The sequence below is a fragment of the Giraffa tippelskirchi genome, chromosome 11 (genome assembly GCF_054371585.1).
Source record: "Giraffa tippelskirchi isolate mGirTip1 chromosome 11, T2T-mGirTip1v1.2.pri, whole genome shotgun sequence".
NCBI lineage: Eukaryota > Metazoa > Chordata > Mammalia > Artiodactyla > Giraffidae > Giraffa > Giraffa tippelskirchi.
In genome coordinates this window covers 4,036,265-4,064,098 of record NC_137285.1, presented here as the reverse complement: position 1 = coordinate 4,064,098, position 27,834 = coordinate 4,036,265, and the positions used below count along the sequence as shown (strand labels likewise).

Sequence of the window (27,834 nt, the reverse complement as noted above, 5' to 3'; positions counted from 1 at the left end):
TTACAACTTCCTCCCCTATACTGCTTTTAAAAATAGCTGGTAAAACTTGCCTTTACATTTGAGAAAGCTAGCCTTCTATCGAAGGGCAGAGTCGTGATTAAAAAGAAGATCAACAGTAAAATCTCGAGGAAATGGATGTCCCTGGGAGCTCACCCCGGGTTAACTGGAGAAGCTCGCCTCTCCTAAATGCGGATGCTATTTACCGCTTTCCAAAATTAGCAGCTTTGGTGATATTAAGATCTGAAAGGAACTGTCCAAGGGAGGTATTGTGTATGCTTTGCAGCGATTAAGCCATTAAGCTCTAATTGGTATTTTCCCACTCATGGTTTTGTGTAGGACGGTTCACAATTATTTAGGAATTCTGTGTTCATCAGCCATCTCAGCGTCATCCCCACCTTTCGGAACCTGAGCGCGGGGGCACAGAGGAGAGGGCTTTTCCTGTGAGCAGACTGCGACTCAGGCTCAGCCGGCTTCCCCTGTGGGTTTTTTCCCTTGCAGATGAAGTGGAAGGGGAAGGACCTGTTTGACCTGGTGTGCCGGACCCTGGGGCTTCGCGAAACCTGGTTCTTTGGCCTGCAGTACACAATCAAGGACACCGTGGCCTGGCTCAAGATGGATAAGAAGGTGGGCCCGGGCCCCGATGACACTAGTGGGGCTGGCGTGGGCTCCGAATTTCCCCTGAGTGTGTGTCTAGCTTGTTGCTCATCATGGAACATTACAGGTGCCCTGTAGAGAGAGGGGCAGTCGCAGAGGAAGTCACGTGGGACGTGGGTCTGGGGAGGCCCTTCCTCTGCTCTCCAGGCCCGAAGAATCCCCCAGGGCTGACCTGCCACCATTCCTGGCTGCTTCTTCGTTGGTCGTCGGATGTCACCTGATTGCTCCAGTCTTTATGCCGTTCAGTAGACTGAACCAGGAGTCAGGCTTTGTGAATAAAAATTACTATTGTATTATCTCCTCCCCCCACACACAATTTATGTCTTTGAAAGATTTTCTCAGGGCCAATGTTCTTTAGGGAATTTTTTTCGAGTCTTTTTGAGAAGCACCATGGCCCAGCTCAATTGACTCATTACCGTGATCTAAGGAATAAAGAGTGCCCTGGTCCCCATGGTGAAGGAAGAGTGTCTCTTTTGTTCTCGTGTTTCCTGGGGCCTCTGAGGCCTGGTAGACGAGTCTGGGCTCCCAGCAGTCCTAATGTGGCTCAGAAATGGATATTTGCCTCGGGGAACTGCCCTCTGCGTGGGTTCTTATATGTGCACAGAGACACTGTCACCTACTTACCTGCCTACCTAACCGCGGAGATGCTGAGAGCAGGGCCATACGTATTTGTCAGTAACTCCTAAAAGACCCCCGAATCTCAGTGAGTCAGTGTCAAATTCTTACCCCGGATTAGATTACCCCTGCAATTGCTTACCCCATCTTACTATCTACTACTTGGCATGAGAAACAGTGCAAGCCTTCTGTCTTTCACTAGTTTGACGCTGAACCCAAGTGTTCAAATTGTGTTTACGTGTGTAAATCTGGATCTTCACATTGAGATGGCTGCCGGTTATAAATTTCACATGGAAATTCCCAACGATCATGAATGTCCCAGATCAGGTTTGTTTTGAATTTCTCAGGCACCGAGGCCAGGAATTTGGGCAGGAGCCTGGAGGGTTACCCACCAAAGACAGCAGAATTGTCGGTATCATTTTATGGCTCTCGGCAAAGTAAATTTGCAGTCGTACCTGAGTGTCGGCCAAATGGATATTAGATTGGGGGGCCTCAGGAGCCATGGAGCCTGCTGCTCAAAAGAAATAAATTATGACACATGTTAATGGAGCCTTGTAGCCTGTCACATGGCATGTTTATGTCCTGAGATGAAATTCATTCTGGAGAGCAGATGGCTCAAGCTTTCCAGTGGGTGGATGAAATTGTTAGAAGATTAAAGGCCGCATGGTTTACTGGCTGTGCTCAAGTAGTTCGTGGGGGCATCTCTAGAGGTTCCTTGAAACAAAGGGTTGCCCCGATGGACATGTTTCACCTCTTGTTGCTCAGTTATTGATGAGATGATTCGACAGAGATCTAGTTTATCATCTCTAAGCTCCATTCCACTGTGGACTTAAATGCTGGAGGTAGGCAGCAAGACCAAACAGTTAAGGGAGATTCCACGACTTGAGAAAATTAAAAAACCTTCGGCTTACCGTAAAAGATAGTGCCCAAGACCCTTGGGTTATAAATTTCTAGTTGTTAGCTATCTCTGCAGCCTTGAAAACATTGGTGCCTTAATATTCTTCGCTCCGCTCACCCCTTGGGGGTATTGATTCATTTGGTTCAGAGACACCGTGGGAGTGTACATCACCTCCTGTTACAGATGGCTCTGTGAATGCTTCAAACTGTAGAATCACAACCCTTGGGGAATGTGATGGACTGAGAAGGGAGAAGAATATTTGTACACTCCCTGCAGAAGGTTCTTTGATGGTGGCCCTGGGAGGGAGAGGGGCCAACCTGGTTTGTTTTCCTTTCGCTCTGCAATCCCACAGGTGCTGGATCATGACGTCTCAAAGGAAGAGCCGGTCACCTTTCACTTCCTGGCCAAGTTTTATCCTGAGAATGCCGAGGAAGAGCTGGTTCAGGAGATCACGCAACACTTATTCTTCCTGCAGGTACCCCTTTCCATGCTACCTCCCGATCCTAAAAGTACCCCCTCCCCCCCAGAGGCGTGGCCACAGAGGCAGCCTGGACCGACCCCTCTGTGTTGACCACACATGCCTCCACGTCCTGAAAACTCTCTCTGTCTCTGCAAAGCCAGTCCCTCTGGTTCTGTAATGAAAAAACAAGCTTCAGGACAGAACTCTGCTTGAGCGATGAGAATTGGTGTCAGATGAAATTGCAGAAGTGTGATGGCGAAAGAACACCATGCCAGTAGCAGCTCCCTCAGTAGATCCATCTCTTTGGAGAGGGATCCCATGTGCTTCCCCACTAACTTAAACGTACTAGGTAGTTGCCCTGGAAGTCTGAACAGAGAGTCTTACAAAGAGTAGTTCTTCCAAAAGTTCAAAATTCACTCTCGTGAAGGTGGGACTTCAGCACTCCACTGACACTTGGGATTCATGCCTCTCTTTGTCTAGGGCTGTCTTATTTTCCACTTACTCCCCTTTTAGATTGTAAGCCTCTTTAAGGCAAGGCTCACTGAGTACACGGTGGCCATCCCATAAGTTACTGTTCCACTGAATTGAGGAAACCAGGAGATCCATAATTAGAGGTTCAGAGACAGCTAGAACCTGTCTCTATCTTGAGGCATTTGGCATCTTAGTTCCCCAACCATACCCCCTGCAGTGGAAGCTTGGAGTCTTAACTGCTAGACCACCAGGGAAGTCCCTCTTGGTTGGTGCTGGGCGCTGGAAGATCAGTGACAGGAAATACCCTGCAGGGGCATTAGATACGTGATTTCCTAGAAGCAGGCATATATGCTATCACTAGTCCTCCTATGGGACTGCCCGGGTGGCTCAGTGGTAAAGAATCTGCCTGCCAATGGAGATGCTGGTTCGATTCCTGGTTGGGGGAAGATCCCCTAGAGAAGGAAATGGCAACCCACTTCAGTATTCTTACCTGGGAAATCCCACGGACAGAGGAGCCTGGAGGGCTACAGTGCATGGGGTTGCAGAGTCAGACATAATTTAGCAACTGAACAACAAAACAACAAAGTTTACCCCCCCAAAAAAAGTGTATATGTATATGCATATGTATACATATTCCCTCTACAACATTCTCATGTTAAAGGGAAGTCCTCTCAGCTTTTCTATAGTGTGGCTTGAAACCCCAAGAGTTAGAGAGTTGCCCTGCTTTAAATGAAGCCACACAATGACCTTCTGGGCCCCAGAACGTCCCGGCCTTATAGAGATGGCTTTCTTGGAAGCAGTGCCTACTCTCCATTCGACTTTGGCTCAATTTCCCCTCCCACTGGAATGCTGGAGCACTCTCACGGCTGAGCAAGGCAAAATTTACTACTTTTATGAATCTGGTGACTGTTGACGTCTGTGAAGGAGAGTTGGCTTTCCTGTTGTGTTTATTTCAGCCTGCCCCCACTTGAGGAGGCCCTCCTGCCTCTCCGTCTGGAACATCCCCCTGCCCCACCAGGCTAAGAAATTAAATGCTATGAGATATGTTAATTCAACATTATGGCCTAAGAATTATATTTCCTGGACCTCACGTGGACTTAAAGGTTTAATCGATCAAGCTTTTATTGCTTCCTTTTTCCTTAGAGCAGGCATATTGAAAGCGATGGTTTTCTCCCTGCAGTCATAACTCAGTGGCCTCGCTGACTTTGGGCTCATGTTAAGACTTCAAAAAGCAGACTCCATTTGGTCTGGTTGTGTGTGTGCTCGGCAGGGGCCAAGGCTGCAGTCTTGGCCTGTTCCTGACACCCCCTCAAGTTCACAGCTCTCCTCCGTCACAGCCCAGTCAGTCTCTGTCTTAACCACCACAAAGATTGTTTTCTTCTTCAGCATTTGAGCATGAACAGAAGAGAGAAGATATGGATTTTTTTTTTTTTTTTAATGCCTAGCCATCTTACCAGTAACTTCTCAGGGCTGAACTCCCAACCTGTCAGCAGCATTAAAAAAATAAAAAAAATCATACCCTTTGTGAGAAAATCAGCAGCAGCCAGGTGTGGCAGGGCTCGTTAGAACACCCTTCAGCATCGGCTGTGAGCCCCCCTCACGGCTCCCCTCCGCACACGCGTTGTCACGCCTCCCCTGTCGCCCCTCGCAGGTAAAGAAGCAGATCTTGGATGAAAAGATCTACTGCCCTCCCGAGGCGTCTGTGCTCCTGGCTTCTTACGCCGTCCAGGCCAAGGTAGGCTCAGAGAAGACACAGGCATTCTTTCCGAGCGCTGATGCATGTCACGGGATCATGCCAGACATCCACTTCTCTGGACTTTCTGGGCTTCAGAGAGGCTTTCCCCGGAAAGGGGGATGCTCTGGGACATGTGGGCTTGGGGAACCGCTCTCACTGTCCCACTTGTGTACCATCTTGTGAGAGTGTGTGTGTGCGCACCAACGATAAGTGTACAGCTTGATGAATTTTCTGTGTAATCCTGTTTGCACAAGTGGTTAATTATAGTCACCGGGCCAACCTCTCTTATGAGTTTGTCATCTCCAGTTTTAGCCAGATGTGCCCTTGAGGTCAGAAAGGCCCAGGTCCTCACTGCAAACGCATCTTCTGAGGACCAGCGGCCCTATGTGTCGGGACCACACCCTAGAGAATGGTCTGTTTCATGCACCCCGACGCGTGTGCTGGCCCTGCTTATGGTGGGCACTGCAGGCCCTCAGGCCCACTGAGCCCAGCGGAGCTGTCTGGTGACCTGAGAGTCTTTCACAGAGAAATGGCTGCAGTTTGGGAATGGAGGGGCAGGGAGCAGTGTTCCTATCCACTCTGTTCTTATAAGATGAACCGTAAGGTCCACCCAGGGTGCTTCATGCTCCTCAGGTTTCCTGCTGTAGTCACATGCCACTTGCTCTTTTTTTTTTTAGCTTTTTAACTTACCTTGGAGTATAGCTAATTAACAATGTCGTGATAGTTTCGGGTAGACAGCCAAGGGGTTCAGGCATACATACAGGTGTATCCATTCTCCCCCAAACTCCCCTCCATCGAGGCTGCCTCTTGACATTGAACAGAGTTCCTTGCTCTGCACACTGGGACCTTATTGGTTCAGTTCAGTTCAGTCGCTCACTTGTGTCCGACTCTTTGCGACCCCATGAACCACAGCACGCCAGGCCTCCCTGTCCATCACCAACTCCTGGAGCCCACCCAAACTCATGTCCATCGAGTCGGTGATGCCATCTAACCATCTCATCCTCTGTCGTCCCCTTCTCATCCTGCCCTCAATCTTTCTCAGCATCAGGGTCTTTTCAAATGAGTCAGCTCTTCGCATCAGGTGGCCAAAGTATTGGAGTTTTAGCTTCAACATCAGTCCTCCCAATGAACACCCAGGACTGATCTCCTTTAGGATGGACTGGTTGGATCTCCTTGCAGTCCAAGGGACTCTCAAGAGTCTTCTCCAACACCACAGTTCAAAAGCATCAATTCTTCTGTGCTCAGCTTTCTTTATAGTCCAACTCTCACATCCATACATGACCACTGGAAAAACCATAGCCTTGACTAGATGGACCTTTGTTGGCAAAGTAATGTCTCTGCTTTTTAATATGCTGTCTAGGTTAGTCATAACTTTCCTTCCAAGGAGTAAGCATCTTTTAATTTCATTGCTGCAATCACCATCTGCAGTGATTTTGGAGCCCAGAAAAATAAAGTCAGCCACTGTTTCCACTGTTTCCCCATCTATTTGCCATGAAGTGATGGGACCAGATGCCATGATCTTAGTTTTCTGAACGTTGAGCTTTAAGCCAACTTTTTCCCTCTCCTCTTTCACTTTCATCAAGAGGCTCTTTAGTTCCTCTTCACTTTCTGCCATAAGGGTGATGTCTTCTGCATATCTGAGGTTATTGATATCTCTCCCAGCAATCTTGATTCCAGCTTGTGCTTCCTCCAGGCCAGGTTATCCATTTAAAATACAGCAGTGTGTACATGTCCATCCCAAACTCCCTAACTATCCCTTCCTCCCATCATTTCCCCCCTACATGCTATTTGCCCTTGGTGCCTTCGCTACCCCCTTTCACTGCAGCATGGGAAGATGACCTCAGAACTGGGTCACTTTCATTACCTTTGTGATTTTGCATAATCTTTTCAGTTATCATTTTTCTTTTTTAATTAGAGGTCTCCATAAAGCCATTTCCCTGAAACGTTCCAGAAATTAATAAGACCCTCAACCTCTTAGCCCACTTTTTAAGGGGAGCTTAAGATAATTTCAGATCAAAGCCAGGAAGGGAACAAACTGGCCCATCGTTTGGAGGAGAAAAGGGTCTGTGCACGCTCGTCACACCAACAGGCGCATCAGGGTTGCTGGATGACTCTTCTAATATTTGCTGTGTATCCGCCAGCCCGAGAGGAGGCTGTTGACTCTGTCACAGATACAGACACGAAGCGAGCCTCTCTGCCCTCAGCGGTTTATTCAAGGTCGTTCGAGCAACCTTGGGTAAAGCTCAGGGCAGAACCCGCCGCCTTGGGATTGCATCTTGTGCCTTGCCTATCCCGCTGCCCTGACAAATGAGTAACTGAGAAAACAGAAAATGGGCCTGGATTCAACTAAAACATATGTTTCCTTTTCTGCTTTGATTAAGAATATTAATAACAGGGAAAAAAACATGTCCTTTCAATCAGTAGTGCCCTGACAGTGATGAAGCAGTTGTCACTTTCATTAAATCTGAGCACTTCCTGGCCCGGAACCGAGCTCCTCTCCCACCCGCCTTCTCCCCAGCCGGGAGGAGGCCCAGGCTCCCAAGGATACTACCTCCCTATGGAGGACTTCAGTTCTCAAAGGCCACACTGTGTTTGCACAAATTTGGGGGGCCCCCAAATTCAAAGGTCACCTGTGGAAAAAAAATAACTTTTCAGGGAACCAGCAGATGTTTGCTTAAACAGATTTCACTGTAGGAAAGCCCTCCTGATTTGGATCCTCCTAATTTAGAGATGAAACTGATGCACAGACAGCATATGTGGTTCATATGGAGAAGCGTTTTCTAGCTGTTTTTCCCGGTGTAAATTGTCACAGTCGTACAAACAAAGGTGATCTATGGCTTCGAGTCTGCATTTGGGAAGCTAAGGATTATTGGAACACGCTTCCAGTTTCTAGGACAGCTGTTGATATCAATAGGGTACCTCTGGGTGTAATGTTGATCTGATCTCACATGTCTGTAGCGTCTTACCGTTTTACACAGTGTTATAAAAATATTTCTTGAAATTTCTCAGGGGAGTCTTTTCTGGAAGCTAAGGATCAGGAAAGGTTAATAATTCGTCTCACAATACTTGATGTTAATTCTGTTTTAATTAGAATTTATAGCCCACTATTTTTTGAGTTTTTTTTTTAAATGTGTGTACCATTTTTAAAGTCTTTATTGAATTTGTTATAGTACTGCTTCTGTTGTTTATGTTCTGTTTTTTATTTTTTTTTTGCCCAAGAGGCATGTGGTATCTTAGCTCACCGACCAGGGATCAAACCCGTGCCCCCTGCATTGGAAGGCAAAGTCTTAACCACTGGTCCACCAGGAAGTCCCCCTATAGCCCACTTCCTGATGGATAGGATTTGAAGGAAAAAGGAGCTAGAGAATGGAGCTGGGATGAGAACCCTAGAGTCTGATTGCCTCACTTAGCTTTTGCTCATACCATGAGAGGGGTCTCTGGGTACCACACTGGAACCACCTCTTTCACTAAATCCAAAGTTCATTTATATGGTCACACCCCTCCAAAGTTTTCAATAAATTGTATCTGTTCCTTCCATTATATTCCATTTCTTCTCTTCCACAACCTTTCTGAGACAGACAGGAACTGTAAAAGTGTGGTGGGGAAAGTGAATTTGAGTGCATTAACACATGGGATGTAATTACGCACTAATGTATTCATTACAGTGTTTCAGCTGTTCAGCTGATATAGTTCAGTTCATTACAAAGCATAAAGAAACAATTACCCTTAAAGCATAAATACAAATATTAATCACATGGTTCAGTTAACAAGAACCATATTTCATAGTTGAAGTTTAGGTTATATTTCAATTAAAAATATGGGCTGGTTTTTTTTTTTTGCCTAGTCATGTGACATACCAAACCATCTTGCAATGTCTTAAGCCACCTGTTGGATTTCATACTGACAGTTTGAAAATGTGTTCTTAATAAAAATGACTTGGAGAGAGAATGGTTTGTAATTCCCCAATCTTGCAGGGCTGGCCGGCAGATTCCTAGTGTTCGGAGAGGGGAAGGACTGGTGAGAGGAGGCTTGTTGTTTCTTAGTGTACTTTGATGCCAATCAGGGGCAGAGCGCCAAAAGGCAACTAAGAAGTTGGGTGTCTGAAAAGTGTAGTTAGAGCGAGTGTAAGAGTTGACGCTGGAGAGGTCTGCTGGGATCATATCATAAAGAGTCTTAACTTCACCCTGTGGATGATGCAGAGCCAGGGAAGGGTTTACATTTTAGACAGATCCTTTGGTGGCCGTGTGAGGGTCGGAATGGAGGAACACCAGTCTGGAAGCAAGGAGACCTGGTAGAAGGCTGTGGTGGTCATCCAGGCAAGACTGTGTGGTTCACACCTTGGGTAGCGGTCAGCTGGATGGGAGGAGACTGACTAAAATAGCCAGGAAAAGGGACTTCCTTGGTGGCCCAGTCACAGAGAGTCCACCTGCCAGTGCAGGGGACACAGGTCCAATCCGTGGTCCGGCAGGATTCCACACGCCAAGGAGCAACTGGGCGGATGTGCCAGTTACTGAGCCTGAGCTCTCAAGCCCTCTGGGCCACGACTGATGAGCTCTCACGCCTCGAACCTGTGCTTCTCAACAAGAGAAGCCACCACATGAGAAGCCCGTGCGTCACACCTGGAGGGTAGCCCCCATTTGCTGCAACTAGAGAAAGCCTGTGGGCAGCAATGAAGACCCAGCACAGCCAAAATAAATAGTAAAATTTTTAAAAATAAAAAATATCCAGGAAAAAAATATAATATCCAGGAAAAAAAATACTCAGAAGGCAAAACTTGATATAAGTGGTGCTGTCCTCTGCATATCTCCCTTTTGGAGGGACTTATCATTTTACAAATGGGTATTTTCTCTCAATGTTGATTTTGAGATGCGTCACGTTGGACGTGTAGATGTAGTTCATTGATTCTAACTGCTGTACGGTAGCCACTGATGAATAAGCCTAATTTATTTTTCCAGCCTCCTGAGGAGGAGGTAGGTTTAGTTTCTGCTGTTTCCCTATTATAAGTAGTGTTTTACTGAAAGCTCTTTATGTGCGTCCTTGTGTACATGTGCTAGAGCTTTTTCCCCTTAAGGTACAACTCTAGAAGTAGAATTGCAGATACATCCTTGAATATAAAGAACTCATAAGTTTCTAAGAAAAAAGACAGCAGGAAAATGGGAGCAAAGGGTATGAATAACAGGCAGTTTACAGACTATGAGAAGAATCTGTAAATACAAAAAGATGCTCAGTCTCACCAGTAACCAAGAAAAAGAATTAAATGTGGTGCTGGTGGTAAAGAACCCGCCTGGGAATGCAGGAGACCTAAAAACTCTGGGTCAGGAAGATCCCCTGGAGGAGGGCGTGCCAACCGACTTCAGTATTTTTGCCTGGAGAATCCCATGGACAGAGGAGCCTGGCGGGCCATGGTCCATAGTGTCGCAAAGAGTCAGACATGACCGAAGTGACTTAGCAATGCACACACGTGGAAATATTTCAAACCCAGGAAACTGCCAAAGAATTGATGCTTTTGAACTGTGGTGTTGGAGAAGACTCTGGAGAGTCCCTTGGTCAGCAAGGAGATCCAACCAGTCCATCCTAAAGGAGATCAGTCCTGAATATTCATTGGAAGGACTGACGCTGAAGCTCCAATACTTTGGCTACCTGATGCGAAGAACTGACTCATTGAAAAAGACCCTGATGCTGGGAAAGATTGAAAGCAGGAGGAGAAGGGGACGACAGAGGATGAGATGGTTGGATGGCATCACCGACTCGATGGCCATGAGTGTGAGCAAGGTCCAGGAGTTGGTGATGGACAGGGAAGCCTGGCGTGCTGCAGTCCATGGGGTCGCAAAGAGTCGGACACGACTGAGCCACTGAACTGAACTGAAACAAGGTTGTACTGTATAGCACAGGGATTTGTTGTTGTTTAGAACCTAAGTCATCAACTCCATGGACATGACTTTGAGCAAACTCCAGGAGACAGTGAAGGACATGGAAGCCCGGTGTGCTGCCGTCTGTGGGGCTGCAAAGAGTCAGACACGACTGAGGACTGAACAGCAGTTGATTTACAGGAGGTCCACATATTATGAATATCAATCTTTGATTTTTTTTACATGTCAGACTTGTCAGTCTTTTTATGTTTTAAGTGACTTTTGATTTCAAATGATTTCATCAACCTTAGTATAAACATGTTCTTCAATATTTTATCCTGATGTTTTTATGGATTTCTGTTTATAAGTTTAAGTCTTTAATCCATCCGGAATTTAGTGACCAGTGTGTGGTAGGGATCTGTCTACCTAGTCTATATATGTATTGATTAGACCTTTGTGTTTTGTGAAATCCTGTTCAGAGCGTTTGGTCTAATTTTTCATACATATAAGCAGGGGAAAGTATGGGTTTCTGTTTGAGAAGTGACTCTGAGAGTCCTTTAAAAGGTGGACTCCTTTCTTTTTTTCTCATTTCTTTTATTGTGAATAAACCTGTCGCAGGTTAAGTTACCCCAATGAAAAGCAGACACCTTCAGACTCTCTAAACCATACATTAGGGATGGAAACATGCTATTTATAGCAACAGAGACTATTTTCGTTTTAAACTCTGAAGTCGGGGGTGGAGGGCTGTGGAACTGCCTCAAACGTCTAAACTTCTCACAAGTGGCCAGAGGTGGTAAAGTAAAACTAATGGAAACGAAAAGCTTCTGGGAGAGAAGTTTAAGATGCAAAGATCCACATATCATTAAACTCTTGACTTCCCTCATCATTCACTGGCAAATTGGTTTCTTAAAATTTAATTTGGTCTCGACGTGAACCAATTCCTCTCTCCCTGCCCTAAGCGTGGACAACATCACCGTGAGTGTCCTGGGTCTTCCCCGCCTGTGCTACCTACTCTGCGCTTAGGTTTTTACGCCCACCTGACACCATCTCTCGACATGTCCTTAAAATTCATTAAACGGCCAGCTGCCCCATTATTTCCCCTTGAGAGCTTAGAACATTTCTGCTGCTCTGTTCCCTTTTCTTCCCAGGAGGCCGGTGAACTCCCTTCTCGAATTTAAATTCCATTGGTTTGTATCAGGGGTGGACCCAGGTGCTATGGGGCCCGAAACTTCTAAAATTTAGGGGGTTCTTTCAATGCAAGAACACCAAATTATGAATATAAAATTAGGTCAAGGCCCACGCAGGTGCAGAGGCCTGAAACCCAAGCTTCATTATAGCTTCCCAGCAGATTCACTCCTGCTTGTTTTATCAGGGAGCCTCTGTACATGAAAGACGGGGGAACAGCCATCTGCATCCATGGGGTGGTGTGACTCTACTTTATATTCACCAGCTGCCACAACTGGAGGGTCTTTTGTTTTGTTTTGTGTTTTCAAAAGACATTTAAGAGCAGACCCATACCTCAAGGTGGCTTTAATGTCCGATGTGGAACTAGTCCACGGGAGAAGTTCCTTCAGCAGCGTCCCTGCCACCTCCCTGGTGCTCAGATATAACGTTTGATCAGTGCCGGGGTGGGAGTTCAATATGATAATGTGGGTCATTACTCTCGCAAGCCTTGGGAACCTGAATTTACAGCTCTCACTTTGCATATTAGCTTGCAGAAGCACTCAGAGAGGTTTGCAAATGCAACAAGGGCTTTCTTTATCATTCTGTCCCTCCAAAAATCAGAGAAGCCAAGAGTGACCAGCATCTTTATAATTAACGCAGGGCACGACAGTGACAGCTGACACGTTATGAGCCGGGCACCGTGCAGAATGCTTCCCTGACTCTTCATCCTTGTCACACACACACACACACCAGGAGGCAGGCACTATTCTGACCCTCACTTTCCAGATGGCGAAGCTGAGCTTTAAAGAGAGGGTTCCCCGCTTGAGGCCTCAGGGGACCTCTCAGGCGTCCAGAGCGCCCCTTCAGAACCCTCCAAGACCAACATTCTCCTTTGATAATTTGGAAGTGGACTTGGAGAGGTGGCATGACCTGAGTTTTTATCTTTTGACATCAGGTTGTACTGAATGCTGTGTATTAGTCATAGTTTTAAAAAAAATTTTACGGGTATTCCATTTGATCCCCCAGGAGAGTCCTGTAAGATACGTACTGTTATTATCCCCATTTTGTAGATGAGAAAACTGGGACACAAAATTTCCAAGGTCACTGCTAAAAAATGAAGGAGCTGAGATTGAATTTTAAGAAGTCTCCCCCCCACCCCCATCCCCACTCCCCTCCCCCATTTCCAGGCTCCTACCTGCACCCTCCCCCAGAGGACTGTTAAAGCTGGTACAGTTCCTGTGCAGATGGTGACTGCAGCCATGAAATTAAAAGACGCTTACTCCTTGGAAGGAAGGTTATGACCAACCTAGACAGCATATTAAAAAGCAGAGACACTACTTTGCCGACAAAGGTCTGTCTTGTCAAGGCTATGGTTTTTCCAGTGGTCATGTACGGATGTGAGAGTTGGACTATAAAGAAAGCTGAACGCCGAAGAATTGATGCTTTTGAACTGTGGTGTTGGAGAAGACTCTTGAGAGTCCCTTGGACTGCAAGGAGATCCAACCAGTCCATCCTAAAGGAGATCAGTCCTGGGTATTCATTGGAAGGTCTGATGTTGAAGCTGAAACTCCAATACTTTGGCCACCTGATGTGAAGAGCTGACTCATCTGAAAAGACCCTGATGCTGGAAAAGATTGAGGGCAGGAGAAGGGGACGACAGAGGATGAGATGGTTGGATGGCATCACCGACTCGATGGACATGAGTTTGGATGGACTCCGGGAGTTGGTGATGGACAGGGAGGCCTGGCGTGCTGCAGTTCATGGGGTTGCAAAGAGTCGGACACTACTGAGCAACTGAACTGAACTGAACTGAACTGAACCTCCCTGGCCTTTCAGAGACCCACAGAATCTAGTTTCCTTCAAGTTTTTTTAAATGAAGAAATGTATAAACAGGATTACCAAAACTAGCTTATTTTAAGTATTGAAGTTTGACCAATTTTTTAAACTGAAACAACAATGTAGTACAATTCTGCTTTTTGCAAGATAATTATGAGATTCCTAAGAGAGATTGACCCTGGGGGCTTTTATAGAGGGGTGATATAGGAAGAAGGCATGATTTCCAGTCGATGATAAACATCTCTTTTCAATCCCGTTGAGTGTCTGTTGAAAAACACACCAGAAATCTAACTTGAGGTTCTTGGGAATGAGAGGGGTGGTCCTGATCCAATGAGAGGGGTGGATCAGGGTGGTCCTGATCCAATTTGATGGGATGTAGAGCCAACAGTCAGACCCTTTTTTTTTTTTTGCCAGCGTTGGTAGTGAAAAGGATACATGTTTATGGAAGATTATACTAGAATACCGAGCTTTGTTGTTTTGGATCACGCGAAAAACCTCTGAATGCTAATTGACAAGAGACAGGGTTTGATGTTCTATGTATTTTGTGGTTAGTTTCTTTTTAAAAAAACTCCTTCATTTCTGATTGTTTCCTGGTCAGACTAACTTTCTAGGAAAGAAAGAGATAATTGTTTTGAAATCAGGAAGTTCCAAGTTATTGTCCTCTGTGGGTACATGAAAATGCAGGGCCGATTTCTGGCCCTCCTAGTGATTCTCTCTGCAGCTTTAGGAAAATCAGTTAACCTTTTACTTGTTTTTTTTTGTCTGTACGGTAAAGATGACAGTGTTGACAACAGATTTTTCCAAAGTGTTTTTCAGAGCCTTGAATGAAAGCTATTAAAAATATTGCCAGCACTGTCCCTAGCTCCCACCTAGCACTTGGCTCCAATTACCAGCCACTCAGAAGTGTGTGTGGAGAAGGCAATGGCACCCCACTCCAGTACTCTTACCTGGAGAATCCCATGGACGGAGGAGCCTGGTGGGCTGCAGTCCACGGGGTTGCTAAGAGTGAGACACGACTAAGCAACTTCACTTTCACTTTTCCCTTTCATGCATTGGAGAAGGAAATGGCAACCCACTCCAGTGTTCTTGCCTGGAGAATCCCAGGGACGGGGGAGCCTGGTGGGCTGCCGTCTATGGGGTTGCACAGAGTCGGACACGACTGAAGCGACTTAGCAGCAGTAGCAGCATAAGTGTGTGTAGGTAAGCCTCTTATCACGCAATGCTAATCACATCTCACACCCAGTTGTGTTTTGTTGTCTCTTTTCAAAACCTAATGTTTTGGTAGCAGTGGCTTCCTTCAGGAGTTAGAAAATGTAGCCACATTTCTCTACAAATGTCACATTCTTATTAGCACGTCACCCATCCATCCGGTATAGGATTATGCAACTCTGTTCACAGATATAATCAGCTTTGTATCTTCATCCAAGGATAACAAACTAGCGAGGTTGAAATCTTGACTTGTCATCGGAATTGCATTGCTTCCCGGGAGCTGGGAGGGACGGAGGCTGAGTTGACCTGTTCAGAAACGCAGTTATCTTTAGAATCTCAACTCCTCGTTCACCTTCTCTTCTCCTTCCAGTACGGTGACTATGACCCCTCTGTTCACAAGCGAGGATTTCTGGCCCAAGAGGAATTGCTTCCAAAAAGGGTAAGAAATCAAATTTCCCGTTTGGGAAGACATAACTGAAGGACCTGCAGAAATACGGGATGGCCGTATCGAGAACGTTTTCATGAATGTTTTGTCACCGGTCTTGAGTAAAGATTTGTGGAATTCCTTTGGGGTTGTGAGGACAGGCTCAGCCTGCAGATGGTCCTTTCTTTAAAGGTGGGTGAGCAACACCAATTCCCAGGGACCGGCATGGAGCAACCTGAGTTCAGCCTGAGGAAGTGAGCTGTTTGCAGCTTCGGAGGGTGGGTAGACGGGTGTAGCTTTTAATCCCTTGGTCGTGTTGATTATCCACAGAAGCAGGCCCTGCTCTCTCTTTAGCCACTTCTGATTCTCTAGCTCCACTCAGCTGATGTGTGTGATAAGGCCTGCTCCCCCGTTTCCCCTGATTTGACCTGCTCCCCTGATGGCTTCTGTAAGAGTCAAAGGCAGCTCTCAGGCCAGGGAGTCCTGTTCCTGAGCGAGGTCTGACCTCTGGGCTGCATGGCCCAGGAGAGAGGGGCCACTGCCAGCCTGAGAAATGGTGCAGCCTTCTGAGTTGTGGCTCAGATTGAATGGTGATCATTTACTCACCCACCTCTACCTGTGGCTGGCCCTCTGTATGCGGCTTTTGAGGCTCCCCTGATGGCCCAGATGGTAAAGAATCTGCCTGCGATGTGGGAAATCCAGGTTCAATCCCTGGGTGGGGAAGATCCCCAGGAGAAGGGAATGGCTACCCACTCCAGTATCCTTGCCTGGAGAATTCCAGGGACAGAGGAGCCTGGAGGGCTACAGTCCATGGGGTCACAAGGAGTTGGACACAACTGAGCTGCTAACACACACACACACACACACACATACGCGTCTTGTTATTTTATAAAAATGATTTGTAATTATCAAAAAGGTGCACACTACCCAAACTTCCTTTGTGTGTGGGTTTTTTGTTTTGCTCTCTTCCCCGCCAGGTAATAAATCTGTATCAGATGACTCCAGAAATGTGGGAGGAGAGGATCACAGCCTGGTACGCGGAGCACCGAGGCCGAGCCAGGTGAGGCTGCTCCTCGCTGGTGGACGTTTCGCCGTGGGCCTCTTTTTCTTTTTTAAGGAACTGCAAAACTGGGACATGCTTGTTGAACAAAATGCAGTACCGGAGTACACAAAAGAAAAAGCAAGCGCTGGCAGCCACTCCGGGCTCCAGTATTGTGTGTGGCCCTTTTCTAGCGCGTGGGGGCGTGGGTACTTCCCGCCTGTCAGGATGTACAGACCTGCCTCATTCACATTCAGTGCTCATGTAGGTTCATTTTAAGATTCCTATTGTGTGCATGCCCCGTAGCTTTTGCGTCCATGCCTTGACTGATGGTGTTTGGAGTAGCTGTAGTTCTCTCAGTTTCACAGAACGTTCTGCAGTGTACAATCTTACATCATTATATACTTGCATGAGTCGTTCTGAGGAGAGATCCTTCAAAAGAAAAAGAGTTGCTGAGTCAAAGGAGGTGAGCGTTTTGCGTCTTGAAAGGTGCCTCCCAAATCGTCCTCCAAAAAAGCTGTACCCGTTTACACGCCTGTGGGCAGAGTGTGAAAGGGCCCCACCTCCCTCCCCCATCCAATCCCCAACAATTACCAATCTAATTTTTGTGATCTCAAAGGTGAAATTTTGTATCTCAAGTATCGTTAGCTTTTCCCCAGTCACTTTGGGAATTAATCATCTTCTCGTTAGCCTTTAACATTTTTTTTCTCATTTTCAAATCAACTTCCTATGACATTTTTTTTTAACTCTTAACAAAAGTATCCCAGAAAGTAGACAAGTCATAAATATAACACTTGATGGATTCTTACAAAGTGAAAACAGCACGTGACAGGAAAGCATGTGTGCCCCCTTCACTCCTCCCCAAAGGTGGCCACTCTCCTACATCCAACTCCATGGGTCAGTGTTGTCAGTTTTAAAGATGATAGAAGTGCGATCAGTTTCTATTATCGGGGCCTCACTTCTTTTACTCAGGGTCCTATTGTGCAATTTGGGCTTGTGGCCTGTAGCAGTGGTTCCCCCTTTTTCACTGCTATGTAATATTCCACTGTATTAATAGACCACTCATTATTTATCCATCCCACTGTTGACAAGCATTTAGGTTGCTGGGTTGTTTCCTGTTTTTTGTTGTTACGAATAACATCAAACAATCTTCCAAACAATGGTACATCAACAATACATGTGTGATTTCAAGTTACTTCAGCTTGCCACCACAGTGTTCCCTAGGGGTTGAATTTTTAAAATTCATTTGAGGCCATTATGAGATTGGAGAAGAGAAGATGGAAAGATCATAGACTTGAGTGAAGATGTTTCAACACTATACCTGTCTGAGAGTTTTTTGCAAGTCATCGCTACTTCCAGAGCTGCCTTTAAGTCTGATTCATAACTTGGGAGTGGGCATCCTGGCTGGGGTTTTACAGCCTGGATTGCTCTCACCCCAACCTCCAGCAACACCCAAAGGAATCAGATCAGGAAGGGGGCTCTCAGATTGCTTGCAGACAGAGATGCTTCGTTACCAAAACCTTCTAGGTGAAGGAAGCACGCAGTTGGATAAAGCAACAGCTGAAATAAAATTGTGAACATCCAGATCCATCTGAGGGAGCAGATACACCACGTGCTCATCTCGAATTACTTGAGACTGGTGTCACTGTTACCAAGGGCAAAGCGTGAAATTGAAGCCAAGAGACACGCTAATGAATCTGTTCTCTTGTTTTCACGGGGATGGGAAGTTCTGCCTGACCTCAGTGTGGTTAATAGACTCAGGGTTGGACAGAGCCGGGCCGGGAGCTGCCAGGCTCACATCTTCACGTGGGTTCGAGGCTCAGCTTGGCGCCCGCTGCGCTCCAATGACGGAGTCTTTCCTTCTCTTCACAGGGACGAAGCGGAGATGGAGTATTTAAAGATAGCTCAGGACCTGGAGATGTACGGTGTGAACTACTTCACAATCCGGGTGTGTGGAAGCCCCCACGAGTTCCCAGGGCGTAGATGGAGGCGGAATTAGGGGCAGACTGCTGAAATGGGTCCTTCCTGGTCCCAGGGTGGCAGACCCTTCGCCGGTTCAGTGGCCAACAAGGGAAGAGGCAGGGGAGAGGGTCCGAGAGCCTCAGTTTCTATTCTGGGCCTTCAATTAGATGCTGGGTAATGAAGTGTCGGTGGAGCCTCGGGGGGCCCTGTCCTGCCTCGGCAGAACCCCGTCTGAATGCTCTGGTGGAACATTCGATTATTTCTGGCTCTGTGAGATCCGGGCCCACGGGGAACACCTGTAAATACTTTCTCCCCTCAGGACACGAGGAGAGTAAAGCTGCTTTTACAGATTACTGATTTGTTTGGGTGGGAACTCTCCCTGGCAGGCTAATTGGTTTTCTACTCAGACCATTAATACTCCGCTGTCGTCTGGGAACCCGTGGCTTGTACACTGGAGAAGCGTTTGTTTTCAGCCCACCGTCCAGCCCTCAGAGCATCTTTTTTTTTTTTTTAAACACCCTGAGCATCTTCCTCCCAAGGTTCTGTTGCTGGATGCAGTGCCTTCCAAAGAATTCATGCGATTTGCTGCCCTATTTCATAGCCGGTTCCAAACTGTAGATGAGCAGACAGTTAAAAAAAAAAAACAACCATCCACAGTGGGCCACCATAGTCATTATAGTTAAGGCTTGCTTTCCTTTTTGGGGTGGCCATAAATTTTGTATTTGTTGTTGTTTAATCACTAAGTCATGTCCTACTCTTTGAGCCTCCATGGACTGTAGCCTGCCAGGATCCTCTGTGCATGGAATTTCCCAGGCAAGAATACTGGAGTGGGTTGCCATTTCCTTCTCCAAAATTTTGTATTACATTTAGGTAAATTGAAACAGATTTAAAATACCCTCGGGATAGCTTTCTATTTTGTTTTCTAAATACATATCTTTAATGGATTATTTGCATAAAATAAGGTGCACTGACAAATCATGTCATTTTATATAGTGTACAAATGCCTAAAAGGTTTTCCATCATAACAGTGAAGGTTGTTTTGTAAAATTTTATCTATTCATATTTGCTAATCATTTGGTTTAAGGACAGACTCATTTGACACATTTCTGTGGTTTTGTCCATACAACTTCTCTTGCCCCACCATTTACATTGTAGAAAACTAGATTTGTATAATTCTTAAAAAAAACGAAAAACAGTTTCTTTGGGGGCACTAATTCTACAGCATCAGTCAGACTACATTATACTATTTTGTGTGTATATGTCTCATATTGCATGACAGATGAGGGTAAGGGATATTTTAGAGTCTTAGCGTTAACGTTCCTGAAATTTCCTTAGATGATGGTGAAATTTCAGGAACGTTAACGCTAAGGAAGCTATGTGCTTGAAACAATTTAAAAGGGGCTTCTTCAGTCCTTGCCTCTCTCTGTTTATTTTCTAGAAGTGCTGGAAACATCGTGATAGGAGACAAGAGGGTGGGATCCTTTTTTTTTTCTTTAAAAATTTAAGTTAGAAACATAATGAAATATCTTGCTTTCCAAAATGTAGATTTTGAAAGCACAAAGCCTCACTTGTGTTAATGCAGTGGTTTTAAGCTCTGCAGACGAGCTCACAACTCTCCCTCACGCTTTGGTGATCACACCTGACTCCAGGTGTTAGATGGAGTGAAAAGGTCTTCTCCTCCACCTGCTATTAGCTTGGTACTTCTCCTCACATTCGGGGCGTCCTTCGCTTGCTTACCTGTTTTCCTGCCCTGGGGTCTTGGTTCCATTTCCTTGTTGTCAGCAAGGGAGTCAGACGCAGGGAGCTGGCCACCACCGCCGTTTGAGGGCCAGACTGCACAGGGCGGGGGCCCGCACCCAGGGAGGTGCGCGTGGTCCGCAACGTGAGGACCCGGGCATTGCTCTCCGGTGTGCTGGTTGCTGGCTGGACGGCCATTAGAGGTGGGGCCTTCATGCAACCTGTCAATTAAATTTTTAAACAGCTTTATTGGAGCTGTTTATTATAAATTATTTATAATCTACTTTCAATTCATTTTGATATTTTTTTTCTCCCCAATATCTTACAATAAAAAATTTCCAACATACAGGGAAGTTGGAAGACTTTTGAGTGAGGACCTATGTACACCCACTGCCTGGATTCCACAGTTAACAGTTTACTATAGCACACTTGCTTTATCGCATTGAAACTGCATTTTAAAGTAAAATAAGGCCACCTGATCACAGCTCTTAGAATTTTCTTTCTGGTAGTACAACCACCTCTTCTTTTAACATGAGGGGTGTTTAACCCTGCAGGTTTTTATTCTATATCTGTGATAAGCCGGCTATGTAATTAGCAGTAACAACACTTCCATTACTGCTGTTTTAGCCACTGACACTTCCCAGGCGGCTCAGTGGTATAGAATCGCCTGCCAACGCAGGATTCGTGGATTTGATCCCTGGGTTGAAAGATCCCCTGGAGAAGGAAATGGCAACCCACTCGAGTATTCTTGCCTGGAAAATACCATGGACAAAGGAGCCTGGCAGGCTACTATCCATGGGGTTGCAAAGAGCTGGACACAACTTAGGACTGAGCACACACACTCACATTTTGTCTCTTGTTAACGCATGCACACTCACACTTTGTCTCTTGCGGGCAAAGTTACAAAGTACCTGAGGCAGTGATGGGCGCCCCCAGTGACCCCTCCATGGGACGCACCAGTCGTAAGAATCGTCTCCTTTTGCCTCCCCCTGCCCCGGTGCAGGAGGCTGGAGGCCCCCCCAGGTCCGAGGACAGTGGTGACTTCTGTCAGGAGCTGTTGAAACTTGTCACACGTAATGGTCTATGTCAATTCTTTTGGAAGCTGAGCAAGACCTTGAGCCTCAGCTGGAGCTGACGGTAGCTGTTCTCTGTCGAATCTACAGAATAAAAAGGGCACAGAGCTGCTGCTAGGAGTGGATGCTTTGGGGCTTCACATTTATGACCCTGAGAACAGACTGACCCCCAAGATCTCCTTCCCGTGGAACGAAATCCGGAACATCTCCTATAGCGACAAGGAGGTAGGTTGAGTCTGCACAGCAGACACCCCGGCAGCCCGACAGAACCTTCTCTGTCTCTCCTCCTCCCAGAGCAGCCCAGGCCAGCCTGCTCCTTGTTAGCAGCAAGATCCTTTAATTCCCAGGCTTTGGGTTTTTGCTTGTTGATTTTTATAGCATTTAAAGAACAATATTGGCATACTGTTTTCAAATAGTATCACTAAACCGTCCCTGCTGACTAACAAGAGACCGGGAAGATCAACTTGTCAGGACTGAGCCCCAGAAAACTGTAAACAAACCAGAAAGTAACCCTTTCTTATTCCTTGGCTTTCTATTTCTGGTGAGAATTCTCTTTGTCTCTTAAGTGTGGTGGTTATTAAACTCTCTCTGTGTTCAGAGCTTGATTCAATGTGATGCAGATATTTATATATACATAAATCTCTGTAGGGCTTCCCTTGTGGCTCAGTTGGTAAAGAATCCACCTGCAATGCGGGAGACCTGGGTTCAACCCCTGGGTCGGGAAGATCTCCTGGAAAAGGGAAAGGCTACCCCCTCCAGTATTCTGGCCTGGAGAATTCCATGGATTGTATAGTCCATGGCCTCGCAAAGAGTCCGACACGACTGAGAGACTTGTACTCACTCACTCAAATCTCCATGATACATATAGGAATTGTGTGTATTATATATATTATACAAATAATATATACATACCAGCAATGATATAAACAAGGATATCAGACTAACTTGCTTATAAGAATTCAAGAATAATGAACTTCAGGAGAAGGAAATGGCAACCCACTCCAGTATTCTTGCCTGGAGAATCCCATGGACGGAGGAGCCTGGTAGGCTACAGTCCACGGGGTCACAAAGAGTCAGACACAACTAAGTGACTTCACTTTCACTTTCTTTCATAGTAATATACACATTGAACACCATGACATAGTACACACATAAGATTTCATGAAACTGGAATAAAAGTATGAATAAAAAAATTAAAAAAAAAATAATGAACTTCAGATAACTCAGATGAACACCATAACGTAGAATTCAAGTATATTACTCTATAGGATGGTCCTATATAGTAATAAGGAGTCCATGAGGTTGCAAAGAGTGACTGAGCTGACTGATACAGGATGGTGACTTTTCCCAAAGGCTGTAATCCTGTGTTCATTCACTCATTCACGCGTTCATGGTTAAGTTTTAAAAATCATTTTATTTAATTGGTTGATTTATTTTTGGCTGTGCTGGGTCTTTGTTGCAGTGTGTGGGCTTTCTCTAGCAGCGATGCAAGGGCTTCTCATTGCAGTGGCTTCTCTTGTTGGGGAGCACAGGCTTTAGGGCGCTCGGGCCTCAGTAGTTGCGACTCCCAGGCTCTAGAGCACAGGCTCAATAGTTGCGGCGCTCGGGCTTAATTGCCCCAAGACGTGAGGAATTTTAGTTCCTGGACCAGGGATCAAACTCGTGTCCCTGCCTTGGCAGACGGATTCTTAACCACTGGGCCACCAGGGAAGTCCCCATCCCTGGTTAATTTTCAAGGAATTTTCGAGCATCTGCTTGGTGTCAGGCTTCGTGAGGGAAACAAAGATGTAGCGAATGCAGCCTCAGCCCTCAAGGAAGTTCTAGGCAAGCGGTGACTCAGCTGCCGTGACACATAACTGCGGGTGGAGATCCGGAGCTTCTCGGCCAGCCAGCAGCTTCGCCCCGGCTGTGATTCAGCCCTCACGGGAACACCGCCGGGAGAGGAGGGGCTGCGTTCTGGTCGCCCCGCGCCCCTCAGGAAGCGGGGACCCAGAGGGAGCAGAGGAGCTGTGTCTGGCGGGGGCGCCAGCAGAAGCCACGTCCCCTGCGGTTCCTGGGGAGACACAGAAGGCCGAGCCCCGAGACCCAGGACACGGGGCCCAGGAACGCAGGCCCGGGCAGCGCCCAGCGATGGGCTGGTTCCCGCACAGCCAGGCCGGAGCACGGAGGGAGTGAGTAAGAGACGGCTCACGTGGTCGCCTGCAGGGCCCCCAGCTCCAAGCCGGTTTCCTGTTTTCCCTTCCCTGGTGCAGCAGCTCTGAGGAGAGGAACACCAGGCCCCCCGGTTGCCAATACGTGGCTGAGCTCCCCTCGGCCACGCTTGAAGAGACAGATTGAGCCTCTTAACTCAAAACATTCTGGCTTTCAGATTTTTTGCACGTAGCCCAGGAGATGAGCATTTAAGGTATTTCTTTTTTTTAAGGCCCTGAAATGGAAAGTTCCACATGACTCGAAGCAGCAGTAGGGTACGCCGGTAGTTTTTCATCTCTAATTTCATAAAAGTCTGTTTACGGCACATCCGCACACTTGGCGTGCTGAAAGGTCCCGAGACACTCGTCCTTCACAGAAGCCAGGCAGCGAAGGCTCCCCTCGTACAGCCCGATGTGAAACTCTAATGTTCCCTCTCCCGGGGGCCAGGCACCATCGCCTGCCATCATGTCAGTAACTCACGCAGCGCGGGTTTTCAGGCTGATGGGACGTGATGGGAAGGAGCCCGGGGCGTTCTGCCCCACAGCTGTGCTGTGACAGCACAAGTCCTGGTTTATTCCAGGTGACCCATGCATGCTAAACATGTGGCCCAGCATGGCGCAGAGCCTGTGGATTCCCCGCTCCTTGAGGTCTCCCACTGGCGGCCCTGGGGTTTGGCAGCCAGGCCAAAAATAAGCTCTCAAAATTCATAAATAGCAGCCTGCACAAGAGCAGCGCTGCTTCTCAGCTCACCTGACCGAAAGCCACACAGGATCGTTCCTCTCTCCTCCGTGTGCTCCCCCCTTGTTGGGCAGCGTAGCGTGGGAAGGAAATATCTAAGAATAGAGCTTCCCGACTGCCTTTATCTGCTTAGCAAGTCTTTCGTGGGAGTGGGTTTTTCACGTCCGAAGTGCAGCTTTGGAATCTGGGCTCTGTCTGATCTCATCAGGAAGAGGTGAGAACACCAGCTGGGTGTTTTCTTTTTATGCGGCCCAGACCCCAGTCTGGCCCAAGGGTCTCCTCCTGATTTCTCCCTCACCACCATCCTTATTCATCTTCCTCTCCCCTTTGATTTTGAAGGTTATGTCTTCCTTTTCTACTCCAGTCCATTCTTTGTCACTCTTGACTGTGTTCCTTCTCTTAACAGCATCATCAAGCCAACCCCATGCTGGGAAATCTGGGGTGACTCCCCGACTGCTGTCACATCAAATCTAAGCCTTGCTGATTGTCCGGCCCCAGCCCACCTCCCCACGCCCAACTCCTGCCTTCCTCCCAGTTTAAGCCCCTGGTTTTCTCTTATACATATACATAAAACTCTATTTCTTTATCTCTTTGGCTGCCCTGGGTCGTCATCGCAGCACAGGCTTTTCTCTAGTTTCTGGGAGCAGGTGCTGCTCTCTAGTTGAGGTGCGCACGCTTCTCATTGCAGCGGCATTTGTTTTCCTGTTGGGGAGCACAGGCTTTAGGGCACACCAGCTTCAGTAGTTGTGGCACGTGGGCTCTGTAGTTATGGCTCCCGGGCTCTAGAACACAGGCTCAATGGTTGTGATGCGTGGGTTTAGTTGCTTCAAGGCATGTGCGATCTTCCCGGATCAGGGATCGAACCCGTGTCTCCTGCATTGGCAGGCAGATTCTCTACCACTGAGACACCAGGGAAGCCCCTCCCATGGTTTTCTCTTGGTCACCAAAGAGCTAATACTGTGTCTCTCTCTCACACACATGCACATACAAACACACACAGGCACACACACACACAGTGCTCACTTCCCCATCCCTGCTTTATTTCTATTGCTCGCCCTGTCCAGAATGCCCCTCCTTCCTACCTTTTAGCTTCTCTGTCATATTCTTTGTCTAAGACCAGCGCATGTCCCTCCAACTCTGAGGATTCGTGGTCTGTGCCACCCAGCAAGGCAGTGACGATTGATGTGACTTGTTGAGCAGTTGACTGTGGTTGGTTTAGTTCCGGCCAGGTTGGAGGCCTTCAGGAGGAACTAAGCCACCTTAGACTCCGAGGTGGCCCTTCCAGCGTTGGCCTCAAGGTCGGGCCCATCGAGGGCGTAACTTCAGGTTTCCAAGCCTAAGATGGTGCTAAGAACCCAGCTTCCAGGATCCTGAACCTCCTGGGACCAGGATCTTTGCCAGGGGGTCGCCACCTTTGTGGAATTGCCCAGTTGGTGGTAGCGCCTCTAGGCTGTCAGAAGCTGAAGCTGTTTTCTGCATTTTCCTTTCAGTTTACCATTAAGCCTTTGGATAAGAAAATCGATGTCTTCAAATTTAACTCCTCAAAGCTTCGTGTCAATAAGCTGGTAAGTTAAGATCCTGATTTTTATTACCGACTGTAGTTTTTCTGTGAATCTGAAAGCCTTTTTAGCACACTCCCATCACTGTGGGAACCCCCTCCCACACTGGCACCCTGCCGGCCCTCTGCTCCCCAAGGGTGACCAGTGTTCGCAGCTGTGTGCTGAGTATCCCTCCTGATATTCAAGAACTTTTATTTCACGTATGGCAAAACAAGGAAAACAGCAAATTTTGTTTGTTCTTGAAATGTATACACATGCTGTCAACTTTATTCCTCTGTCACTTGCCATTTTTACCTCTTTTTTTTTTTTGAGATTTATCTATGTTGATGCTTAAAAATACTGTCCTGAGTGACTGAGCACGCGCACTTCACTGCTGTATAGTATTCCATTATGTATTGTATGAAACAGATATATATTTTTTCCTCCACGCTCCTATTAGTAGACAATCAAGTGCTTTCTGCATCTTGTGTCTGCCCACTGGTGTGCATGGGCAGTCGCTGCCTGGGAGTTCAGAGCATGCCTTCGTGTAGCCCTGCACATGGCCCCTGTCCACGGGTGTTCACACGTCCCCTGCTTTCCTGGACGCAGATTCTCCAGCTGTGTATTGGGAATCATGACCTGTTTATGAGGAGAAGGAAGGCCGATTCTTTGGAAGTCCAGCAGATGAAAGCCCAGGCCAGGGAGGAGAAGGCAAGAAAGCAGGTGAGCGAGTGTTGGAACTGCCGCTGTTGCCCAGCCTCGGCCGGGAGGTAAAGGGTGGCCGTCCTTTGATCATGAAAGTGCCTACTCTTATTTTATCCTTGTTGGATCTTTCTGGCCGATGAATAGATGATGGTGGGACATCAGCTCTGGAAATGAGGAATAAACTGTAACAGTGTATCTCAAAGACACATCCCTGGTTATTTCTCCAGTGAAGTGAGTGAAGCGTGGTCAGGGCAGGTTTGGGCAGAGATAGCCAAGCCCACACGTATCCGTCCGTCCATCTTTCTATCCATCCATCCATCTCTGGTCCATGCAGCTAAGCTTGCGCTCTTTCTGCCTGCCCGTCTCCTGTGCCCAGCCTTTTTCTTTTCTAATTGGCTGGTGATGGAATACAGGGCGCACCCAGCAGCCCACTGATGGAATGCTAATTAGACCCCGGCCGCACTTCCTCACTTCAGGTCAGGCCAGGCGGCGCCGCGGCCACAGTGGGAGGTGCTGGGAGCACGTTAACAGCAGCCCAGACCATCCGCATCATTGTTTTCCACTCATAGACCTTTCCGACTCACCGAAACCCACACAGCTTATCTGTGCCTTGCTGCTGCTAACGTCAGTCATGGTTGTGGATGAACTGCCAGACAGAGGAGCGGCAGCTGCAATCGGCTGCCCTCGGACTTGCAGGCTCAGAGGGGTGATGATTGGTCTGTGTGCAGCTCTCTAATTCGGGTCCTCCAAAGAGGCTGGCTCCCGGCCCCGCCGGGATTTAGGACGAAATGCCCAGTTGGATCCATTGTGCTCTCGGCTCTCCGTCTCTTTGCTCTCTTGAGACGTCAGGCCACAGACATACTCCCTGGGATACTTTGTGTGTGCGAGATGGGGTGGGGGAGGGCAGTGGAATGGGTTTTGTTGGACAAAGAAATGCTCGTGGGCCAGCGCAGGGTCGTAGAGGCAACTTCAAAAAGAGCCCTCTCTGACCTCCTTATCGGCAGAGCAGAGCTTAGAAGCAAGAGGTCTGAATAGGGCAAGGGAGCGTGTAAGCTTCCAGACTGTGCAGAGAATAACATGAACATACCTCTGACCCACGCTGCCGGGAGGACAGCAGATGCACGTTCCTTACATCTGGCAGCCGCAGGTCAGGGACTCCATGGCCCAGCAGGACAGACGTTGACCTTGGTGCCAGATATGGGCCTTACTGAGACTTAACCTGCCAGGCCTCCGTTTTCTCATCTGTCAAGTGGAGCTGAGGATATGTCCTTCTGTGTCTCAGGTCAAAGGACACGCTGTACCTGCGGGTCTTTGTGGCTGAAACTGCTTTGCAAACAGGGGCATCCCTTATGATTGGGGTGGAGGTCTCAGGGAAGGTGCAGTGCTGGGAGCAGAAGGGATTGTAGGCATTTTTCAAGCTGATGGTAATGGGGATCTAGTCATCCACGTAATGGAAATTCTAACATGGTGGAAATCGAGAACAAATTGGCCAAGCTTTTCATTGACCTGGAAGAGGAAAATTGGAGAAGAATTTACA

General features: G+C 47.3%; 1 protein-coding gene across 28 annotated transcripts in view; it reads left to right on the top strand.

Annotated features, from left to right (window-relative positions):
- Window positions 1-27,834, top strand: part of NF2 (NF2, moesin-ezrin-radixin like (MERLIN) tumor suppressor) — a 67,713-nt gene that overhangs the window by 20,530 nt on the left and 19,349 nt on the right. For 22 of the 28 annotated variants that reach the window (XR_014069007.1, XR_014069010.1, XR_014069009.1 and 19 more), the window contains 9 exons: window positions 499-624; window positions 2,520-2,642; window positions 4,750-4,833; window positions 15,262-15,330; window positions 16,293-16,375; window positions 18,227-18,302; window positions 21,217-21,351; window positions 25,545-25,619; window positions 26,202-26,315. Coding sequence is in view for 25 of the 28 variants with exons in the window: in XM_081542705.1 (XP_081398831.1) it covers window positions 499-624; window positions 2,520-2,642; window positions 4,750-4,833; window positions 15,262-15,330; window positions 16,293-16,375; window positions 18,227-18,302; window positions 21,217-21,351; window positions 25,545-25,619; window positions 26,202-26,315 (885 nt within the window). In the remaining 3 variants the exon portion in view is untranslated. The remainder of the gene's footprint in view (window positions 1-498; window positions 625-2,519; window positions 2,643-4,749; window positions 4,834-15,261; window positions 15,331-16,292; window positions 16,376-18,226; window positions 18,303-21,216; window positions 21,352-25,544; window positions 25,620-26,201; window positions 26,316-27,834) is intronic. The other 6 variants (XM_081542707.1, XM_081542702.1, XM_081542711.1 and 3 more) reach the window with 4 other exon arrangements.